The sequence below is a fragment of the Perca fluviatilis genome, chromosome 18 (assembly GCF_010015445.1).
Source record: "Perca fluviatilis chromosome 18, GENO_Pfluv_1.0, whole genome shotgun sequence".
NCBI classification, from domain to species: Eukaryota; Metazoa; Chordata; class Actinopteri; order Perciformes; family Percidae; genus Perca; species Perca fluviatilis.
The window spans coordinates 34780581-34796751 of NC_053129.1; the positions used below are offsets into that span (position 1 = coordinate 34780581).

Sequence of the window (16171 nt, forward strand, 5' to 3'; positions counted from 1 at the left end):
TCTCAGAAATATGGGTCTCTTTTTAACTACCTAATTTTAATTACTCAAAAACAACATGGATGGATGATTCCACACAACGCGCTTCGCAAGTACGGCATAAGATCGGATCTCTACTTTCAGTTAATTTTGGGTGTTTTGTTAAATGTTTTTGCATTTGAAAAGAAATAGAAAAGTTTCGAAACAGTATTTCAACTGAATGTTGACATATACACTTCTGTGATTATCCTTCCTTTAATATTAGTCCAAATAATTAATAACTTCTTCTTTTTAACTCAAGTATTAGGTATGTATAGTTTTCTATAAATAAAGTTTATTGACCATGAATTCCAAATTAATGTGTAAATCTACTGATATGTTGGTGTTAGTGGTATTCATACATGGTAGTGAAAAAGAGAGTTAAACGTCAAAGTGCCAAAAACATTGAAAAACGGGCCAAAAGAGACAAAAAACGTTAGAAAAAGTGATTTTCAGTTTTGACCCGGGAGGAAGATGCATGGTCGAATGGAAGCCAACACAAGGGGTAATGTTTGAGAAATTTAACTTTCCTGTCGCCCAACAGGAATCAGCTATCTTGGATTCCATTCATTTGCATTTTACAAACACGTTTGAGGACTTTAGAATCCACAAAAACTCACAAAACTTTGAAGCCATGTTCAACCTGGTAATTATTTCAATTGATATATTGATATATGTATTTTTGTTGCCCTTGCCATACTTGAAAAACCCACAAAACCAGTAAATATTGCAAGATTTTACGGCAATTTAATTCAGGCTTATTTAGCGGCTTCATAGCGCCCCCTAATAAGTGGGAGGCTATAATTTGGACATAGTTGCTTTGATATTCACAACATTTGTTACACGCATTGCTCTCATTATTTCAGACATATTTCCAATTTAGGTTCCAAATTTGTTTTTAAATTAATTTTATCCTTAAAGGAACACGCCGACTTATTGGGAATTTAGCTTATTCACTGTAACCCCCAGAGTTAGACTAGTCCATACATACCCTTCTCATCTCCGTGCGTGCTGTAAAGCTGTCTGACGGCTCCAGCGGCATCAGCCCAGCACAGAACAGGCAGGTGAATGGTTCCAGTAATCCTACTGCTCCCAATAAGTGACAAAATAACACCAACATGTTCCTATTTACATGTTGTGATTTGTAGAGTCACAGCGTGTACAAAAAACAACGTAACATGAGACACAGCCGTCTTCTAACCGTAAACAAACCCGGAACTATATTCTCAGACGGAAGAATATAGTACTTGGGCGGAGTGATATGCTCGCAGCAAGCCTGTCTGAGAATATAGTTCCCGGTTTGTTTACTGTTAGAAGACGGCTGTTCTCATGTTACGTTTGTTTTTAACGACTCTAAATCACAACATATAAACAGAAAATATGTTGGCGTTTTTGTCACTTTGGACAATTGGGAGCAGTAGGCTGAGTTGGAACCAGTTACCTGCAGGATCTGTGCTGGGCTAAGCTAATGCTGGAGCCGATCAGACAGCGAATAGAAAGAAGGGTATGTATGGACTAGTCTAACTCTGGGGGGTACTGTGAATAAGATAAAGTCCCAATAAGAGATGAGAAGGGCATGTATGGACTAGTCTAACTCTGGGGGTTACAGTGAATAAGATAAAGTCCCAATAAGAGATGAGAAGGGTATGTATGGACTAGTCTAACTCTGGGGGTTACAGTGAATAAGCTAAATTCCCAATAAGTCGGCGTGTTCCTTTAATATAACTCCCTTTGTGATAATTTTGGTGCAGTATTCCAATTAAGGCCTTTATAAAACACATTTTAATGGCTTCACTAAATTGTCATTGTTTTGATTGTAGATGGTGTTGACTTTTACAAGCTGCTGCTCAGAAAATTTTATTTAAACATGCCGGTGCAGAGATTTTTTAAAGTTTCCCTATTGTTTAATGTGTTTTGAAATGTAGGTGGGAAATCACTGCAGAAGAATGTGATTGGCTGTCTACCACCTGTTGGACAAGTTTTGATGTCACTGGTGTGTTTTTTTTAAGACTTGAACTGATGTCATAAAGGTGTGACACACACAGACACCCGGAAGGACAAGGGAGAAATGAGCAGCTTCGTCTCTCCCAGCGTTTCCTCGACACAAGAAGGTGGAAAGAGTCTGTAAATAAACCTGGAGTGAGTTCAGCAGGTGAGAATCCTACCAGAGGAATCTGGTAATGTCTGATAATCAGGATCACTTTGATCACATTGTGCTGTGTTGCTGTTTAACTGGACAGTAGAAAGGTTTCCTCATGCTGATTTAAAATATATATTTGAAATATTTTGTAGAATATCTTTCTGATTTGAAAAACATTGATTTAAGAAAGATTTGCATGTAAAGTTATTTGTGTTTCTTAAGTAGAACCAACAGCAGTTTGATTGTGATCTGAGTTCACGTCATCAGTAAAAAATGCAGGGACGTGTCTTAACTGGTCTGACAGATTGAATCAACTTGGCTGAGTTCTTTTTACACCTATGGTGTTTATCCATTACATGAAACCTGCTCACCTCACCTCACCTCACCTCGACTCGACTCGACTCGGCTCGACTCTGCTCGACTCTGCTCGACTCTGCTCGCCTTTTTATGTTTTTCCATTATGAAAAAAGTCTAAACTGTATTTAGGACCACCTCCGTTGAAGTTCCAAGCAAGGTGAGGCAATACCAAAAAGGTGACGTGAAAACCTGCAGACTACTGATTGGTCAGAGAGAATCGTCACTAATCACTGCGTCATCATTGCTAGTGACAGACGGGGGGGTGTCCTGAACCATCCATTTTTAAATAGTTTAGCCAGCTGTGCTTCTTTGCTGCCTCCATCTTCTTTAGAAACTAAATGTGTCTTCTGGCAAACAGCCACACGCTGAGAATCAAAAACACACACCTTGCACCAACCTGATCTCACAGAATTCCCTGAAATGAACACGGACCCTTAATATTTTATGTTGCTCACATCATAACATGTTGTTAATGATTGATAAATTGTTTATAAACCGTCAATAAACATTTGGATGGCTATTAATTATTAATGTTGCATCTGATGATTATAATACCTTGTTAATGGTTAATTAAGACTCTGTAAAGCATGTATAAACAAAAAGTGAATTAATGGGGCCAAATTATTGTTACTTGATTCTTTATAAACCACTTATTATTCATTAACTAATTATTATAAGCATTAGTTGCAACTTTATAATAGCCATCCAAATATTGTTTGATTATATTATATTAGATGATTTACTAAACAATTATTAACCATTAACAAAGTATTATCTACCTAAATGTATAAACTTATTATGTATATACTAACGGCGCTGAAACTGCAACAGATTTTGAGTTAACAACAATACATTAAAGCACAACTAATAATAAGTAAACATATTTTTTAAAGAAATTTTTTGGGGCATTTTAGCCTTTAATAGACAGGACCGCTGTAGACAGGAAAGGGGGGAGAGAGAAAGGGAAGACATGCAGCAAATGGCTGCAGGATGGACTCAAACCCTGAGCCGCTGTGTCGAGGACTGAGCCTCTGCATATGGGTGCCTGTTTTACCAAGTGAGCTTCCCAGTTATAAGGGTTTAACAGCATCCTAGGATCAGATGCACAGAGACACCAGAGGCATGTACTACGAAGCAAGATTTGGCATTAACGAGGTAATTTCAGGTTCAAGCCAGGGTTTTGTGTATCATGACGGTGGATCACTTCTTATCCACCGATTTACCCGGTTACATCGCCGTGGTAAATTATGCTGAACACCTACCTGCTCGGGAGCAGGTAATGTTGGAGATTAGAGATCAACTGGTGTAAAAGCACTGCCTACTGATGCACGGAGCTTGATGCACGGAGTGAGGAGGGGTGCGCTCATAACAATTAAAACATTTAGAGACAGACAACCCCATTAACATTCCCTGATGGGTATTTTTTATGAAAGATATAGATTTTCAGCGGAGGGAATTACGCATTTTTCGGCTTCTTGAGCCATACGTGTGTTGCCAATACCCACATCGGTTTGAATTATGTTTTTATATTTTTATAATTTTCTCTCACGATCGCTTACCAATTCCCAGGGTTGTAACTTAAATAAAAGGCTAAAGCAACGACAGTTTATGGAAAGCAAAAGTGTAATTATGGTCAGATCTTGTGCCTGACTGATGGGGAAGTGATCAGTGTAGTCTAATGTATTGTAGTGTGTGTACTCTACTGCATATGGGCCAGAATCTGCCTTTCGGGGAGGAGGAGACCATATCATAGTGGGGTGTCTGGGTGTCCTCCCCCAGGGAAGTTTTAAGCATTAGCGCCTTCATTTACTGTATTCGGATACACTTATATGCACCAATTTACGGTGGAAATACCTTTATTTAGCCTATATGTGAAGAAAAAAAACACAGATGACAATTAAAAATATATCAAAAATATAATGGAAAGTATGTTGGGCATTTTTAAATGGGTATATGGAAATCCTGGAGCTTTCTTAGTGGGTATACTGCGTATAACTGCTGATTGATAAGTGTTGTGATTTACGCATAACAGCGTCGAGGGGACTTAGTGGTTAAGGAAGAGAAAATGTAGACAAACTAACTTATACAGAATGGCCAGAGGACCCTATTTTCTAGTATTCTGCTGAACAATCATATTTTTGAGAAGCTTTGGATGCTCAATGATTTACAAAAGTTGCTACAGTCGTCAGAACTGGCATCAATTGTAAAGTTCTGCAGTGAATAGGTTTTAGGCGTGGCCAGTGGACTACATGGCCTCCCCATAAGCACACTTTGGGTTTGGTATAATGTTCCTTGTATGTTCATGAAATTTGATGAGATCATTGCTCGCTCCTGTCGCCTAACAGGAAGTTAGCTATCTTGGATTTCATGCATTAATTTGCATTCTGTTTGATGACTTTAGGATGCACAAAAACTAACAATTTTTTACAGCAATGTTCAAATTAGTAATCATTTTGAGTGAGATATTGACATATGCATTTTTCTTGCCCTTGCTATACTTGAAAAAAATCAACAAAAGTTCACACGTGCACACATCAAAACCTGTAAGCATTGCAAGACTTTATAGCGATTTTGATCACACGTGTTTAGCACCCCCTAGGACGTGGAATGCCTTATTTTGGACATAATTTCTCCAATATTAACAAGCTATAATACCCACAACGCTTTCTTCATGTCAGACATATTTCCAATTAACAACCGGAAGTAGGCCATTTAGAATTTGGAGTTTTATCTGATTTGTCTCTGTTTGATTGGTATAATCCTTTGACTAAAGTGACCCTTAACTGCGAAGAAATAGTCGATAGCTTGAACTATGATGTAATTGGTCATGAGACAACATGTCATTAACAGGTATGTAACTTTTCAAAGCTCCTCCTAGAGGTTTCAAAGATTGCTCTCAGATTGGGTCAGCAGCAGATCAAAATCTTCACTATGCCAAATTACAAAGCTTTTGTTTGCATGGAACAGCATGCCATAAGGGGCGGGAAATTTGCATGTCTCACTGTGACACAAGACATTTTTGTAACATACAGACAACACGGCCATAAATAAAACACCCCATGGCTTCAGTAGCTGACTTCAAATTTCTTCTCTGTTCATCTTTCCAACTCAAATCAGTTTGAGGTCTAAATCGACTAGAGGCTCTGTCACATCCAGGTATTGGACCAGCCTCCCTGACTGAGTGGCAAGATCCTCTTTATTTCAGAGGTACAATGCATTTCATTCTTTTGATCTGTAAAGGTTTCATTATCATGAATAATTTGCTCCTCCAGTGAACTATGGAACAATTTATTGAAAACTCCAGCCTCGAGGGCTTGGAGGTGATTGGCTCCGGAGGTTTCGGACAAATCTACAAAGCCAGGCATCGTCGGTGGGCGTGTGACGTGGCCATTAAACTGCTTCGTCATGACGATGGGTAAGTTCTTACAAATAGTTTTCTGTTTACAGTTACATGAAGTTGAGTGAATCACTAATTATTCAAATAAACACACACAGGAACAATAAGTCTTTGCTGCGTGAGATTAAGATGATGCAAGAAGCAAGCAGCCCGCATGTTATTCGTGTCCTAGGGGTCTTCAAGGGTCAACCGCCCAATTCTGGCTGGGCAACCCAGCTTGGTGTGGTCATGGAGCTCATGGAGAGAGGATCACTGGCCTCCCTGCAGGTAACCAGGGGTGGAACAACTACTCATCTTTTACTTAGAGAACCTCTGTAAAAACGTACTCTGCTTCAAGTAACAATTGTGAAAATTTTGAAATTTGAATCTTGTCATTCCAAAAGAAAATCAAATGTAAATGTCTGAATTATGCAGTTTTTATGATGGAATAGTTAATATTGAAGGAAAAGAGAAAAACATAAATATAACACATGATTCCAAACTTTCTAATGGTAGTGCATATAAAGAAGAAGTCATATTTATTGCTCACTAACTCCACTATTTTTCGATCTGTAACTATGGAAACAATCTTACAGGAAGCCTTGGATGGACCTCCACCCTGGCCGCTGGTCTTCAGACTGGTTCACCAAGTGGCTCTGGGTATAAACTTCCTCCACAGTCTGCCTCGTCCTCATGGTCCCGTTCTCCACCTGGACCTGAAGCCCCAAAATGTGCTGTTGGACGACGCTCTCAATGCCAAGGTGAGTCCCAGGCTTTCAGGGGAGGTAAGGCCTCATGCTTACTTTATATTGTTATAATAGTTTGCACACTTTATGGAGACTAAATAAAGGCTGAAAGACATGAACTGTAAGCCCGAAAGTTACATGTTTTTTCCCTAAATGTTGCTTTTGATAATAAGCAGAAATGATTCTACGATGAAACAATAAAAAGGAAGGGAAAGGGTTTTACTGTTTTAAAAGAGCCAAACTCCAGGTCTTAACATTGTACAGTATGAAGCATTATTAAGATGAGTACAACTGATGTTTGACTGAATAAGACAACTTGTTCAATTAATAACTTCACATTAGCACTGATTTCAGAAAGACATTTTTATTTACAATTCAATTAAATATAAATTTGGGATATTTCACAATTTAATTCAGAGGGTGTGCTGCAGAGATGGTACGCGTCATGTCGACACAAGTGACTTATTTCTTTTAGTTAGCATGTCAGGCTTATATCTGTATTTGTATCCATACAGTCATATAAGTCAAGACCTGCATGGGTCTTCTCTGTCTGAAATGCAACCAGATATCTGCCTTTAGGCCAGGCGCTGTCTTCAGTGGAGCAGCTCCGGCTATGTTTCGATTCAACTTAGGTTTGCTCGCCTCTCACAGGGCAAGATCTCGTTACGCTAAGAACAAAAGGCCACGCGGCACTGACGGGGTTAAAGCTCCATGCAAAAGGCAAATATTAAGAGATTGTTCTCTGATTTGATAAGCTCTTCGTATACTTTGTGTACAAAAAGTTTGATTTGTAAAGTAACTAAACAATAAATGCAGGGGAATAGAAGTAGAGTGGCATAAAAAGAAAATACTCACACAAAGTAAATCCCTTTTCTGCCACCTTCCTCTCTTTGCTAATTCTTTCTGCAGCTTACAGATTTTGGCCTTTCCCGGATTTCCTACAGCGTCTCACAAGTTTCCAGGAAGGATGATGAAGATTCAGGAGGGACAGTCAACTACATGCCCCCGGAGGCGTTTGGTTTAACATACAAACCTAAACGAGCCTCTGATATCTACAGGTACAAGAGGCCCAAACCAACACTTGGATAAGAGCGTTTTATTTATCATATAATAAATAATAACTGGAGACAGGATCACTCCTGCCCCCATGTCTACAAAAATTAACACAGTTTCAGTCTGGACAGACAGTCAAAATATCAGTGACATAGTCCTTTACAGGTGAGGGATTTGGTAAGAGTATTATAGTATATATTCACTCAGGTGACTTCAGGCACTGATTTTATTGTTGTCATTGAATGTCCTCATGCTCACACGATCATCAATTTACAGATGAAAAAAAAAACCCCTATCCATCAACCAACCAGGGTGTGATTGTATTGCCAATGTAATGTAACTCTCTCTGTCTTTCAGTTATGGGATTCTCATTTGGTCCATTACCACAGGGGAAAAACCATATGAGTGTAAGAGACTAATGTGTCTTTAGCCACCCTCACTATAAATGCTCAAAATATCTTCTACCTTAATCTTAGTTTTTTCTCATGACACATGGTACAATAATGTGTTTGTTTTAGTTTTCTTGGTGCTGAGCTGTAGAGAAAGACTTGTTAAATTCTCCAATGTAGATGCAAACCCTGAGATGGTGATGATTCATGTCCCAGATGGAAAGCGTCCACCAATAGATGACATTAAGGGTGATGCTGCAGGGTTGACAGAGTTGAAAGAACTGATGAAGAGATGTTGGGACAATAAACCTGAAGAAAGGCCCCAAGCCCTTGGTGAGGAACCTCCTTCATTTACCTCTAAAACTCTGAACTGACAAAGAAAAGTAGCTTGTGATGCCTGGCTTTAAACATCACAGCTGTACTCTATGTTGTGTTCAACAGAGTGTACAACCAAGACAGAAGAACTGTATCAGAAGCACAAACATGCAATTTCTGATACTGTCCATGAAGTGCTGAAGAAACTGGTGAGAAACAAATCTCTTCATGAAAACTAAAGTCATGCTGAGGGACAAACATTTAGACACAATACAGCAAATCACTGTTTTTATCATTTTGTGTAAAAGGCTCTATCTCTTTGTCTTTCTAGGACCAAAAGGAAGAGGAAGGTAAGCAAATTCTAACTGCTCAGGCTTCAGGTCTGTACTTACATATTACTATTGTCCTGGTTCAGACCTTTTAATTTGTCCACCCCACTAATTTAACTGATTCAGCCAGCATTGTGACATGAAACAGCTTTTCCTAAATAAATTAAAAAGAATCAAGCCAATCAGCCAATCAAAGCCATGGGTGTGACTACTGCTGTTGTAAAGCAGTTGTTGGCACTTTGTTTTTACTTGGCTCCAGTGGTGTACTGGCCATCTGGCATACCGTGAGTAGCTGCATCTCTTTGCCTCTTTAGCGTTTGCTTTACGTACATATATAATAATAATAATAATAATACATTTTATTTAAAGGCGCCTTTCTCTGCACTGAAGAACACCTTTACAGGGATACATAAGACATATAAAAGCATAAAAAAATAAAAATAAATTTTTGGAAAGTCTAGAAGTGCAGCATGATAGCATGATTTAAGTTAGCACAGTGCTAAACCAGAAGTTAGCTAGCTCAGACCAGAAATCAGTTAGGGAAATCAACTTCCCCTCCCACACAGAAATCGGTCAGTGAAGGAAATGTCGGACAAAAGATGGAACCAGAGTGTAACGAGTTGAACATTCTGGCTGATATAAACCTTTATTTGCTTTATAGCTTAGCTTAGCAAAACAACTAGACTGGCTCTGTCCAAAAGGCAACAAAATCCATCTGCCATCATCTCTAAATCTCACTAACAAACAAGTTATATCATGTTTAATCTGTACAAGAGTAAGGCTAGATGACACATTATATCTCGATGGCAATAGGAACTTAAAGTTACATTATTTTACTTCCACTATCAAGAAGTAGTTTCACTGAGCCATGTTTAGCTGGATTAGAAATTGTTTTTAAAAACATTTACAGCATTAGTTTTCACATCTTACATCATTTCTTCTGCTTCTCTGCATTGGCTCCCTGTAAGATCCAGGATCGAATTTAAAATCCTTCTCCTGACCTACAAAGCTCTTAATGGTCAGGCACCATCATATCTTAAAGACCTCCTAGTACCTTATTGTCCCACTAGAGCACTGTCCTCCCAGAATGCAGAGTTACTTGTGGTTCCTAGAGTCTCTAATACTAGAATGGGAGCCAGAACCTTCAGCTACCAGGCTCCTCTCCTGTGGAACCAGCTCCCAGTCTGGGTCCGGGGGGCAGACACCATCACCACATTTAAGAGTAATCTTAAAAATCCTCTTTGATAAAGCTTATAGTTAGGGGGTGAGAATTTGCCTAGACTGGTGGGAGAGGGCAGTCTAGGTCTAGCTTCAGACCCGGCACCCCTTCTCTTCTCTGCTTCGCTTCATAGTCAGATTCATGTACCAACCCTTATAGAACTGGCCCAGGTTTGCCTTGGACCAGCTCTTAGTTATAGTTTTAGACTGCCGGGGGAATTCCTTCCTTTGACACACTGAGCTCCTCTCTCTTCTCTCTTTCCATCTGTGTGCATCCATGTCCCAGACTTGCTTATTACTAACTTAGCTCTGGGGAGCTTATTCCCCAGAGTCCTTATGGTTTTCTCGCAGAGGTCCCGTTCATCGCCCTGTTACAACCTGCTACGGTCTGCTATGCCATGAACTACTACAACTACTATTTCTAGTCATAGTTCCATTATCTTTATTGTAACTGTTATTGCCACTGTTCATCACACCCCCAACCGGCACCGTCAGACACCGCCTACCAAGAGCCTGGGTCTGTCCGAGGTTCCTGCCTAAAGGAAGTTTTTCCTCTCCACTGTCGCACTGCTTGCTCTTGAGGGAATTACTGGAATTGTTGGGTCTTTGTAAATTATAGAGTGTGGTCTAGACCTACTCTATCTGTAAAGTGTCTTGAGATAACTCTTGTTATGAATTGATATTATAAATGTAATGTAATTTAATATGGTCTTTTTTTCAGAGAGTGATGTTGTTGATAACATGCCGACAGGTCCCTCGCCAATTCAGGTTAGTTTCAGATAATTCAGACTGTTGCTGCAGCCTCCTGAGACTCTAATACAGAGACATGCACTTCAACACTCAAGAAATGTTTGAATTAGCTTCACAGAAAGGCTTAGTTCCTCTTAACCCAGAATAACAAAAGACAACATGCTAATTGAGCTTTGTAGGTGCTGGTTACCATTGGACTGAGCCAGTTTAGCTGTTTCCATTTGTTTCCAGTCTTTATGCTAAGCTAACCTAACCAGCTGCTTGTAGCTGCTTCATACTTACAGACATACAGACGTGATTGGTATCAATCAAAGCACAACAGAGACATTTTCCCAGCAGGCATCTTCATAGTCCTACATGTTTTTTTTACTTTGCATCCCTTCATTTAAGATATGCTGCTCACTGAGATGGACCTTACACCGCATTTACATACGGTTATTGGGTATTCACAAAAATAAAGTATGAATTGGGGTTTTAAAGTCATAATTTATTTACTATCCATCTAAATTGAGATTGGAATTGATTAGGGCCTTCCTCTTTTAATGCCCAGGAAAAGTATAAAAATGTTTACAATCCAATTCTTTTTGGATTAAATGAAATAAATTAATGAAAGGATGATACACATTTGTGTGTGGAGAATTTGCATCTGAGAATCATAATAAAAGCAATTCAATTCTGTGAAAGTTTTTTAAGCTATCTAATGAAACTGCTGAGAAAAATCTCTTCATGAAAACTCAAGTCATGCTGAGGGAAAAACATTTAGACACAATACAGCAAATCACTCTTTTTATCATTTTGTGTAACAGGCTCTATCTCTTTGTCTTTCTAGGACCAAAAGAAAAAGGAAGACAAGGGAATGAAAGAGCAGTTTCAAAGAATTCAAATTGCTCAGGCTTCAGGTCTGTACTTACCTATTACTATTGCCTGGGTTCAGACCTTTTAATTCGTCCACCCCACTAATTTAACTGATTCAGCCAGCATTGTGACATGAAACAGCTTTTTCTAAATAAATAAAAAAGAATTGAGCCAATCAGCCAATCAAAGCCATGGGTCTGACTAATACTGTTGTAAAGCAGTTGTTGGCACTTTGTTTTTACTTGGCTCCAGTGGTGTACTGGCCATCTGACATACCGTGAGTAGCAGCATCTCTTTACCTGTCTCTTTAGCGTTTACTTTGCGTACAAACTCTTGGCACTGGGCTCTCTGGCAAATCACAGCCAAGTTAGTTTAACTTGTGCTAACATCATAGGCAAGGCCGGATTAGTACCCCCAGAGGCCCCTGGGCACTGAAACTCATGGGCCCCCCTACAACCCATAACACCCACTCCAAAGGATCCGATAAAAAAAATCTATTGACAACCAGCAAACTGCAGGCAGCTGATAACACACACACACACACACACACACACACACACACACACACACACACACACACACACACACACACACACACACACACACACACACACACACACACACACACACACACACACACACACACACACACACACACACACACACACACACACACACACACACACTTAAGGCCCACCAGGTGTATGATTTGACATTCCAAATCACTATTGGTCAAAAGATGAATGACTAGTCCAGCTGAGCAGGCAATCAAGTATGTTTTTCCAGTTCAATAAACCAAGTCCTGCCATCTGACTCACACATCACAAGACTGTTTCAATTAATTAAATCATACCAAAGCATTGTATGGCTCAAGACTATGGCGATATAATATTCACTAAAAATCACCCAAACAGAAAGCACAATAGTAATTCTGAAACGTGATTGACTGAAGATACAACAATGCCATCACACAACACAGCTGAGTGCAGGTTGTTAAATAACAGTCACTAAGTCAGCTGGCACTTCACAAACTGCAAAAACCAACATATACTGCACTGACAACTAAGTCTCACACAGGCCTATAGCAGCAGCACAAAATAATGATGCAATACACGTCTGATATACATAGCATTTCCATAAACTAAACAAAATATGTACATTGTCTGGTCACACGGTCACAACAGATTATATTAGCCTACTCAATTTACAGATAGCATAATAGCTCTTACCTTTAGAAGTTCTTCTTTCTTGTCTTTTTCTTTGCAAGGTCGCAGATCAAATCCTCAAAATCAAGCTCCCTCAGCAGCTCGCTAAACCCTACTACACATGCGCTGCTGTGTGTTGGTAGCACTTTACAGGCAAAGCAATAAATGTCTCCGGTGGACAGTGAATATAGAATACACTCCCGTGGTACATTTTCACCATTGTGAAGATGTCGGGTCAGTGCCTCGAGAGAGCGGGTCTTTCTGCCACCAGCCTTGTTCCCCCTCCGAGATGCTGGACATTTAGCCGCCCGATTCTGAAAGGCTGATATCCCTCTGGGTATCATTTCCTCCCGGACGGTCTCTGTAATCGGTCCCCATAGAGCAGGGTCTTAAGAGATGATGGTACCTGAGGTGCCATTACCTTGTTCTGTAATACTGATGACCGGCCTCGTCTCTGTCTTTTTCCACAACAACTTTGCTAAAGTTAACGTTAGCTACCGTTAGCTGTGGCTGAGTGCAGCTGGTAGAAGGCAGCGATTCTTCCAAGCTAACGTTGGCTAGTTCCTCGACATCATCCGCTTCATCCACACTCATTTACAATTTAAATAATGCAATTACCTGTTTCAGCCACCAGGGGGACACTGCTCCCCCCTGCCCCACCAGCAAACTCAACCCCCCCCCCCAGACAAAAAAATGTTGGGTGACCCTCCCCTTAACAAAGAATAAAAAGACATGACCCTCCCCTATTTTCCTCCGGTGATCCATTCCATAAATACCGAACGGTCCCTTAGTTTTCACATTTTACATAATTTCATTTGGTCTTTTTTCAGAGAGTGACCATTTTGAAGAAGAGGACGTTGTTGATTACGTGCGGAAAGGTCCCCCGCCAATTCAGGTGAGTTTCAAACAATCGCCGCAGCCTGCTGAGACTCTAATACAGAGACATTCACTTGTCTTCAACACTCACGAAATATTTTTAAACTAGCTTCAACGAAAGGCTGAGTTCCTCTTAAACCAGAATAATGACTTACAATGTGGTCTGTTATTTTCAAACAAACAAAACACATGTTAAGTGAGCTTTGTAGGGGCTGGTATGCAGATTTTTGTTACCTTTGGACAGAGCCAAGCTAATTGTTTTTTCACTTTGCACACATTAAAGATATGTTCCATAATGAGAGAAACCATATACTGCATTAACATGCATTAAAGTTCCTCAACTGAAGGGTATCCACGAGTAAGGTTGATTTATTTATTTTTTTATTTGGGATTAACCGTTTGTCCTTATAAACTGAGATTGAAATTATTTAGGACCTCAACCCTGAACACGAGTACCAACAGGTGTGAGGACCCTACTGTGATGCAAGGAATTATAATTCAGTTCTCGACAGTCGTAAAACTTTCACATACACGTCAGAAGTGGTGAAAATGGTTGTATTCCATGGGTCTTGCTCATGGGTGTGGCAAAATTACACAAAAGTGCCACCTACAAAATTTCAACAAAGTAGCCCTTGTGGTAAGTTTCACATAGATGTACAAAATTTCGTAGGCACATGTATCATCCCAAGATTTAAGGGGGACGTAATTTAATGTTGGCTACTGATGTACAAGCACATTGCACATTGTAAAGTAAAGTATTTAATGAATGAAATAGACATATTACATACCTGAAATCATTCTGTGACTTAGTGGGAAAAATCTGACCCGGGCAGAGGCATTACTAAAAACTGTATAAAAATAGCGTTCTTTTCACTGTTAGTCTCGTTTGCGGTTACAGGTCATTTGAGACCATTGTATGAAAAATGACAGAAACATTAAACATTAAAAAGTTACATATAGTCACTTTAAGGTCAGAGTTCTACTCCAGAAGTTATTGTCCTCATGAACACATTTTTACTGAGCACTCTTCCAAATATGGTTTTCATATGCTCCTGAATTTGAAATTTGTGTAAACACAGATTTCCGAATCAACATTTTTCGGCTTCTACTTGAAACAATTTTATCATAACAATTTACAAAATCAATGTTTTGATTCTAATATTTTTAAACAAAGAAAAAGTTCCATAGGGTGATGATGTTTTTTGGTATCTTTTGGATCTTTGCAGGAAGAAAAAAAGGCGACACCTCAAGAGGTCCTCTTGGGAACTCTAGAACATTTGGGAGCCCAAGACTTTGAAACATTCAAGTGGTACCTGGAGGTCCTAAGAGACTTCCCAGCAATCCCAAAGAGTCGACTAGAGAATGCAAACAGGGTGAAGGTGGTGGATCAGATGTTCCAAACATACAGCATGAACACAATTAAAGTGACCAGAATAGTTTTAGGGAAGATGGGTCAGAACAAACTAGCGGAGAATTTATCATAGACCATTAATGAATAGTTTCATAAAAACATACAAAATCCTAAAATACAAGACACAAAGTATTTCACTTTAATAAAAAGCAAGAATGAGCTAAATAAATAAATACTATTAAATAAATACTCTTGTCCAAAAAAGGAGTAGGAACAAGCAAAATGCTTTTTGGGTCCAACCCTTTTTGAAATGTCCATACCATTATCAAAGGGTTTTTTATCTATTGTTTTTCAATAAACAGCCATATAACCCTACAACCAAAAACATTGTGTTGTGTTTCGAGCACAAATTGTGGTCTAGTATCACTCCCAAAAACAAATTTTCATAAACTCTAACATATTATTGTAAAACATCACAACAACCTTTGTATTCTAATGTATTTCCCTTTTCCCAAACACCATACATTTAGTTTTTTTCAGATTTATTGATAATTAGTTTGAGTCAAACCACAATTTCAGCTTCCCTAATTCTTTTGAGACAACGTACAGCCGCTGCTGTAGGTTCTCCCCAGAACAAAAAATATTGGTGTCATCAGCAAAAACAACCCATTTCACAATACTAGATACTTTACATATATCACTGATGTATAAAATGACTAATTTAGGACCTAATATTAACCCTTGTGGCACACCACATGTAATATGTAAATATGTTTAGTTGTAATCCCCCCATTTGTACAAATTGTTTTCTGTTTTCAATAAAGCTTTTTAACCAGTTGAGACTCTAACATCATACCTTTCCATCTTTTTTTTTATGATCATATGTGTTAAATGCTTTCTTCAAATCTATAAAAAACACCATTGCATACTTCTGGTTGTTGATTGAACTAGTTAAGTCTCCAATTAATTCCATTAAGGCCATAGAAGTTGATAGATTTGTTCTGAACCCATACTGACTGTCAATAAACAGCTGATGGTTTTCAATGAAACTGTCTAACAGTACAACAAAACGTTTTTCAAGTATTTTTGAAAACTGGGAAAGTAACGACACTGGCCTATACTAAGTAAAAATATGTTTTACATTTTCCTTTTACTTGAAAAATAACTGGTTTTGATTGATCAGTGGCAAATGTAGA

At 39.0% G+C, this 16171-nt stretch overlaps 1 protein-coding gene across 2 annotated transcripts in view; it reads left to right on the forward strand.

Annotated features, from left to right (window-relative positions):
• The window catches only part of LOC120546653 (receptor-interacting serine/threonine-protein kinase 3-like), a 16066-nt gene extending 243 nt beyond the window's left edge, over nucleotides 1-15823 (forward strand). The window contains exons 2-14 of one of the 2 annotated variants that reach the window (XM_039781766.1): nucleotides 1941-2167; nucleotides 5785-5927; nucleotides 6008-6176; nucleotides 6485-6649; nucleotides 7544-7692; nucleotides 8045-8094; nucleotides 8257-8409; nucleotides 8518-8600; nucleotides 8723-8741; nucleotides 10660-10706; nucleotides 11518-11587; nucleotides 13579-13643; nucleotides 14851-15823. In XM_039781766.1, coding sequence (XP_039637700.1) covers nucleotides 5791-5927; nucleotides 6008-6176; nucleotides 6485-6649; nucleotides 7544-7692; nucleotides 8045-8094; nucleotides 8257-8409; nucleotides 8518-8600; nucleotides 8723-8741; nucleotides 10660-10706; nucleotides 11518-11587; nucleotides 13579-13643; nucleotides 14851-15108 — 1365 coding nt within the window. In that variant the 5' untranslated portion in view covers nucleotides 1941-2167; nucleotides 5785-5790 and the 3' untranslated portion in view covers nucleotides 15109-15823. The remainder of the gene's footprint in view (nucleotides 1-1940; nucleotides 2168-5784; nucleotides 5928-6007; nucleotides 6177-6484; nucleotides 6650-7543; nucleotides 7693-8044; nucleotides 8095-8256; nucleotides 8410-8517; nucleotides 8601-8722; nucleotides 8742-10659; nucleotides 10707-11517; nucleotides 11588-13578; nucleotides 13644-14850) is intronic. The other variant, XM_039781767.1, reaches the window with a different exon arrangement.
• Nucleotides 15824-16171: the final 348 nt, after the last annotated feature.